Source organism: Maylandia zebra, linkage group LG11 (genome assembly GCF_041146795.1).
Source record: "Maylandia zebra isolate NMK-2024a linkage group LG11, Mzebra_GT3a, whole genome shotgun sequence".
Taxonomy (NCBI): Eukaryota; Metazoa; Chordata; class Actinopteri; order Cichliformes; family Cichlidae; genus Maylandia; species Maylandia zebra.
Window position 1 is genome coordinate 24,577,938 of NC_135177.1, and position 6,947 is coordinate 24,584,884.

General features: G+C 38.9%; 1 protein-coding gene across 1 annotated transcript; it reads left to right on the top strand.

The window, feature by feature from the left end:
- The first annotated feature begins 1,486 nt into the window (after positions 1-1,486).
- LOC101486782 (uncharacterized) lies at positions 1,487-6,481 on the top strand. Its single transcript, XM_014410576.4, has 9 exons — positions 1,487-1,810; positions 2,720-2,760; positions 3,055-3,213; positions 3,297-3,434; positions 4,733-4,975; positions 5,059-5,127; positions 5,223-5,359; positions 5,484-5,548; positions 5,766-6,481. The coding sequence occupies exons 2-9, from the start codon at positions 2,733-2,735 to the stop codon at positions 5,839-5,841; spliced, it is 915 nt and encodes a 304-aa protein (XP_014266062.4). The 5' UTR covers positions 1,487-1,810; positions 2,720-2,732; the 3' UTR covers positions 5,842-6,481.
- The last annotated feature ends 466 nt before the right edge of the window (positions 6,482-6,947 follow it).

Sequence of the window (6,947 nt, forward strand, 5' to 3'; positions counted from 1 at the left end):
TTATGGGAAACAGGCCACGTTTGAAAGTGCAGGATTTATATTTAAATCAGTTCTTACATAATGACAAAAATAACAAGCACCTGTTCCCTGGTCAAAAAGAGGAACGTGGAAACTGGGTGGAGCCATGTGATCAAATCTGTGCTCAAATAAGTCAAAGGAGAGACCAAATCAGTATAGTGATTACAAAGGCATGAAGTCTTAAACATTTCTTCTGTTAAAAACCTCCTTGGAGGGTGGAGATGATCTGCTGTAAAGACCCCTGAAGGGAGCAGCTGACAGAAAAAGAAGGGACCGGCTATTTTTCAATGTTCATATTTATTATTGACAAATCAGCCCTGGTTGAAGGGATATTTCATAGTTTTAATTAAATTTTTGGAAGCAACTTTAGTCAAATAATAGCAAAAGTAAAAACATTTCTTCCAGCAGAAACAAACAAAATAGATGAATTCCTTACAAACGTCCAAACGGACAGTTTTTAAGTTATTTATTAGTTCAGTGCAAATATCGGGAAAGAATTGCATTAAAATAAAATGAGGTAACCTTTGAGCTTCTTCAGCAGGGGGCACCATACTCCACATCTGCTCTGACAAAACTCATTTCATGGCTGCTGATGTGCACAGTCTGATGTGTTAATCTGTCAAAGAAGTGAAGGTTTGAAGGATTTATATCCATCTATCACCAACATACCTGGAGGAAAAATGTTTGTGTTGTGTCTGAATAGAAGAAAATGGACCAGTTTCTACTGATGAGTCCTGCTTTAACTTTTATTATGACATCTGTACCTGAGCTGTACATTTGGAGGCAGCAGGTGCTGTTAAACAGGCCTTTGTGTGTTTTATCTTTGTGTCTCACAGATGGGTGATCGTCAACAATCAGGTGAAGGTGTGCACCACAGAGACCTATGATAGCTCTCCCTCTACTGCAGGCTGAATGAGGTGATATTTGTCTTTAAATCCTCTGATTACAAACCTCAGGTCTGGTCAGAGAGCAGGTTCAGTTTGTTTCCTGGGCCTTGCTGAGTAAAACTGAGAACCACCTGAGATTTTGTCAGACATCTGTTCAAGTTTAACTCACAAATAATTTCAGAAAACCAACAAGACCCACAGCTGCTTCGGGTCCTCTCTGCTTTTATTGGACGATTGGAGTTTGGTGTCATCACTTCAGTCTGACGCCTCCTCCTCCTCTGCCTGTTAGTGTGAGGAAATAAGACAAAGAAAGACTTTAACATCCACTGTGAGAGAAAATGTCATTTAATGAAAAAGAACTAATGTCTGTCAAAAAAGAAAAAAAAACAGCAAATCAGCTCGTTTACCTTCAGTTCCTTTTATTTTGAAAACAAATACTTTGTTACTTCTGCTGTGATGAATAAATATTGGTCTTTTTTTAATACTCTGTGTTCTTTCTATTCTTCCTATTATGACTTCTCTGTTTAGTTCCAAGTTATTTTCACTTCTCTGTTACAGGAATCATTGTGGATCCATGAGTATAATCTGACTGAGTGTGTGCAGCTGAGCTTTTTTTAAGTCACTGTGCAGAACTTTCTTTAGCTTCTTGTAAGAACTGCACTGAGTAGAAAATGCCAGGCCTAGATTGCAGGAAAGTAGACCTGAGTAGCAAACCCACAAAGATCTGGGGTTTGCAGTGGCCTACAACTTTCCAGAGTGCAGCTCTCTCTTCAGATGTCTTCCGCCTTCTACACTTTTGCATCCTTGAGCTCTTGTTTTCAGTGAAGTGAAGCACGGAGAGGATGAAGAAAGATTTTTGCCTTCAATAACTGAACTAAAAGACACACAATCTGCTCAAAATTAAGGTAAGAGCTCAACTCACATTTTAAAGTTGGGTTTTATGTTTCAGAATAAATAGTAAGGAGTTAACTCGACTATCCCGGAAACTTTCTGTTTGCTCCGTAATGGAGTTCAAAGTTACTGCAGAGGCACCAGTTTAAGAGCAAATACAGATGAAATGTTTCAAGTGTTTCAGAAATTGTTGTTTGTACGGAGTCGAAGTTAAAGTCTTTTAAACAAACCTGAAGAAAAAATGTGCTGAAGTTTGTTTCTGAGCCTTTGATGTGTACGATCATGTTAATTTAATAGGCTTAAAGATTCGTTAACCTGTGAGTTTAATTCTGTGGTTCAGTCACTGAGATTTAATTTTTCAAATGAGGCTCACAGAGTTAAGTTTAAAACTGAGCTTTAACTTTTTTAATTTTTGGCGTGATTAAAGCAGCTTATGTGGAGGCAGCAAGTGTTAAAATTCATTTTGATGCTAGTTAATTGGACACAATGATCTCAGTTGAGCTGTTTTTTTTAGGAGAATTAATATACACGTCACTTGAGTGGAAACAAATTTATATTTTTCTTCTTAAAACTTCTCATTTCTGATGAGCAGTCAGGTAAAGTTACAGCAGATTTACAGGAAACACCTTCACATGAGCTGTTGGTGAGATTAAATTAAAGAGCCACAAGAAATGTTTGACTTTCTCAGTGACACTCTTTTTCACTTTTTAAGTCCAACACTGAGTTTTATCATTTTTAACATGCGACACAGAGAGAGGACGGAAACAGAGCGAGGGCTTGGTGGTTTCTCTGTAAAGTGTTCATGTGAAGAAGAATCTCTCTGTGGCTGTGTGTGAAATGAAAGTGTTCACGTTTAATTAGTTTTCTTGTTATGATGTCGTGTTAACAGTAATGTTCATTTGTGTTTTATTTTAAACCCTCAGGTCGACTTTCAGAATGAAGGTGATTGTGTTGTTTGTGTTTGGTGAGTGAATATACTTGTGAAGACAATATTGTGAATAATCCTTTAAAATACTGCACACACATGTTGTAGATGGTGTGTAACCTCATGTTTAATCAAACTGAAAAATCTTCTATAAATATGGTTGAAGTGATGTTTTAATCATCTCAGGTTCTTTAATGTCACTGCACAAGTTTACGACGACATACAGAGAATATGACTGGTTTTGTCTCCATGTAGAGACGTTTCTTATATCCTCCTTTAAATAAGCATAATTAAAAGCAGAGTATTTATTCACTGTGATTGTCTTCTTTTCAGTGCTGGGTGCACTCTCTGCTGCAGGTGAAGTTTTCTTTGCAAAAGTCGGGGAGAAAGTCACATTGAAGTGTGGGGTCAGCAGCTACACACGCTCTCTGCGGTGGCTTCATGGAAATGACCTTCTTTATAGTGTTGATCAGAGAGGCTTCCCTCGCAAAGGTACTTGAGTATCTCAGAACACTTAACAGTAAAGTATTTGATGATAACATTATATTAGAACATATTTTTATTTTCTGTGTTAGGCAGTGCTGAACTTGCGTGGAGGTCAGCCGTGAAACAGAACAATCTGGAAATCTCCAGTGTGAGAGAAACAGATGCTGGACGGTTCACATGTTCGGCAGATGGGACACGTCATGAACATTCACTTTCTGTGTTGTCAGGTAAACAGCAGACCCTTGAAAATATACAATTACAAATAAATGTTCATATTTATTGGAACAGTGATGGGTTTAACATATTAGGACAGTTATGGTTTTGTTTTCTGGATCCTTTCATGTTACACTGATAATTAGGTTAATAAAAATGACACTGCTGTGAAATGAGGGGAAATTTGTTTAATGTGACTGATGGTTCTGTTACTATAACAGGTAAAAGGATATACAACAAAAATATACAACGTATTTCTTACACACTATGTTTTGTACTCACATTAGACAATTCAAAGCAGCAGAGACCAAAATCCAGATTATACTATTGAAAAATCAAGCTCAGAGTACTACATTTCCCTTAATTCAACTTAATCCTCTCCCAGTCAGCCTTCAACATCTTTAAATAAGTAAGTAAAGTTTATTAATTAAGCGCTTTTCATAGACAGGCCGTCACAAAGCGCTGTACACAAAGATTAAAATAAACAGAAAGTTACGTCACAGAATTTTCAATATACACAATATTAAAGTTTAATAGTAAATAAAAATGTAAAATTTAAAAAGCGTTGATCAACAGAAGGCTTGTTTAAAAAGATACGTTTTAAATGCTTTTTAAAGGATACCATAGAGTCAGCCAAACGTAGTTGTGGTGTAAACTGTTCCACAGACTGAAAGGCTCTGTCCTCTTTCAGACGTGTACGGGGAACAACCTCTTTAACAAACTCTGTTGTACAGGCAGCTTTCCTTGTTTGATGTCTCTAATCCCAACGTGGGACACCACTGAAACTTCCTGAACAGGAGTGGAGACACGGGGTGGGCAGGACCACCACAGTCTTAAGTTCTTGTTTTTTATTTTAGTGAACGGCTGCTTAAACAAAAAAGCTTATGCTGTGTTTCTATATGACAGTGATGCCTGTGTAAGCAAATTATGACAGTTATGGACAAAAAAAATGCAATTTGGTCTACACTAATTTGTAGTAAAGGAAAAGGACACAAACATCAGCTTGTGATGTAATAAACAGTCCAGGCCGGATCTTTTCTGTCACTAGCTGGGTCACTACTTATTACAATCCCTCTACAGTTAAATGGTTATCTATGATATTTTCATATCACCAAAAATGTTCCAATGTGTGAAAGAGTTACCACATTTCCTTTAATACTTAGTGTAATATGCTCTCATTCTTTTCCTCTCATGTTATAAAGCTTTGTCATGTGTGTAGCGAGTTTGGATGAAGCACCTTGTTCAGCATGGTCTCCTTTTCTCTTTGTGATTCTCACTGTATCTGTTGTTGTCCGTCTGTTCTCCTTCTCAGTTTCGGTCTCCGTCAAACCCTCTGCTGTTCTCAAGCCGAACGATGAGGCAACGCTTCAGTGTGAGGTGAAAGGTCAGCCCCAAGGATGTGAAGTGAAGTGGCAGAGTCCAAATGCAGATTCTCCCACAGATTCATCAACAGTTCAACTGAAACCTGTAACAAGCTCACATAACGGGGCCTGGCAGTGTATCGTCACCTGTGGCAGCAATAAGCTTAGTGAGCGTCTGACCATCACAGTACAAGGTAATACACAGGCACTAGGAATGAAGACCTTTGTGTGCATATGTGGTCAAAGAAACATAAAGATGTGTGTTTTTGTTCTTCAGAGCCTCCAACTACAACAAAGTCGCCACCCAAACTGAATGGCAAGAGTGAGAAACCCTGCGGCACAAACTGTGGGTACAGTTTATCACGACTTCTGCTCACAGAGATCCTTCACTGAATGTGTATCTGACACTTTTAATGCTTCAATAATCTGTTTGGCTTTCAGGCGGTAATGATGATGCTTCACCGAGGCTGTTGGGGCTAGCCTGGTGGGTGTGGGTTGCCATTGGTGTTGGCTGCCTGGTTGCGATTCTCCTGATGGTTTGTGTCATAGTCTTGTGCGTGAGAGTCAAAAGAAGGAAGGTGAGTGAGGAGATCCATTCATCACATCTTTATGTGGTGCTGTGATGACTGAAGATGAAACAAAGAAGAATGGCTCTCTGTAGCAAACAAAAATGCATTTGTTTTCTTCTCTTGTTTTTTATAGAAGAGATTTCTGAAGATGAAGGGCCAACAACGACCCAGGCATAAGAAATACTGCCAGTGTGACCAGTAAATGTTCTTATTTTACTCCAGTCTCATAAAAAAAATCCCCTTTTACCCCCACTTCAGCGATCTCTCTTCACTTTACAGATGCTTTCTAATAGACTCTATTCACTTTATACGAATGACTGTTTGACCTTCATTTTCACAGTGGCTTTTACCGAGTGCTCCATTATTATGTTGTAATTAGTGTGAAAACTTCTCCTCTTTGCTCTCTTTATCACAGCCCAACAGCTGCAGCAAAACCGAAGCAAGGACGCCGGAGAGAGAAGCCATCAGCCCTCCCTCTGCACCCCGCCTAATGGAGTGACATGAAAGGCAGATTGAAAGGAGGGGAGATGCAGGAGAATAAAGAGTGAAAGAGAGGAGGGGCAAGGAGGAATAGATGGAGATAAGGAGTGAGTGATGGAGAACCCCAGTGCGGACACGGCGTGAATGTAAATTAGGCTTTTAATGCAAATAAAAATTCAATGTAATGATGTAGGAACTTTTTGTGTAGGCGTTCTTTCTGCAAGTATAATTCCCGTCTGAACACTGTTCACCCCTCCACCCCACCTCCACCCCTCTCCATCCACCCACCGGATGTCCTTGGACTCTCCTCCCAAATCCTGTCACCTGACTCCCCACGCTCACCTGCATGTCTCCAGTCAGTGAGCCGTGACATCCTCGGCTGTTTTCTTTGTCAGATTGTCAATCTTCCTCCAAGCTTCTTTTTTATTTTTGTTTTTTTTTGGCCTGTCTGCCTTTTAAGCACAATTGTAACTAAAGATCTGCACTCGTTTTGCCTCAACATTTATACGTCATTTTAAATGTAACGCATTTATCGAGCTGATTAAAGAGAATGTCTTTCTTGTGTTTTTCTGCTCATATGTAAGATATTTCTTTTCTTCTTGTATTGCTTTAAAATCAAATGTTTATTTTTTCCATTCAATAAACTTTTACTTGACGGCAACATTTGCTCATTTATTTCTATCTGCATGTCACAATCACAGGGTCACATAACACCGTCAGACTGCAAATTCGCTGCAAATCCTCAGTGTTAAGTAACAAAATAATTAAAATACTATAGTTTAAAACTTTTACACCCTTGTTCTTTTGCACTTCTCTGCTTTAGACCATGCCTACACTGGTTTCAAAGCTCACGAATTCCCTAAAACTGGTGCAATACCATGCAGCTGTTGACACCAGAGCAGCACTTCATGATATGGAATAAACAGTAAACACCTGTTTACCTCAATAACACGACCACCCGTGGCATACATACATACCTGCTCATAAATATGCACAAGTGAAGTATTTTCAATCTTTTATATGAGTTAAGAAAAGCCCTGTTTTGTGCACTAAGTTGAGCTTATCAAACTTCTAAAAGTGTCCTCCAGGCTTGTGCCTGAATTTGTAATCTAGTCTG

Excerpts from the sequence above, each read along its gene's own strand:
- LOC101486782 (XM_014410576.4), top strand. The coding sequence starts at position 2,733 with ATGAAGGTGATTGTGTTGTTTGTGTTTG. Across the intron at positions 5,128-5,222 it reads GAAACCCTGCGGCACAAACT|GCGGTAATGATGATGCTTCA; the intron begins GTGGGTACAGTT and ends TTTGGCTTTCAG. Across the intron at positions 5,549-5,765 it reads AAATACTGCCAGTGTGACCA|CCCAACAGCTGCAGCAAAAC; the intron begins GTAAATGTTCTT and ends TCTTTATCACAG.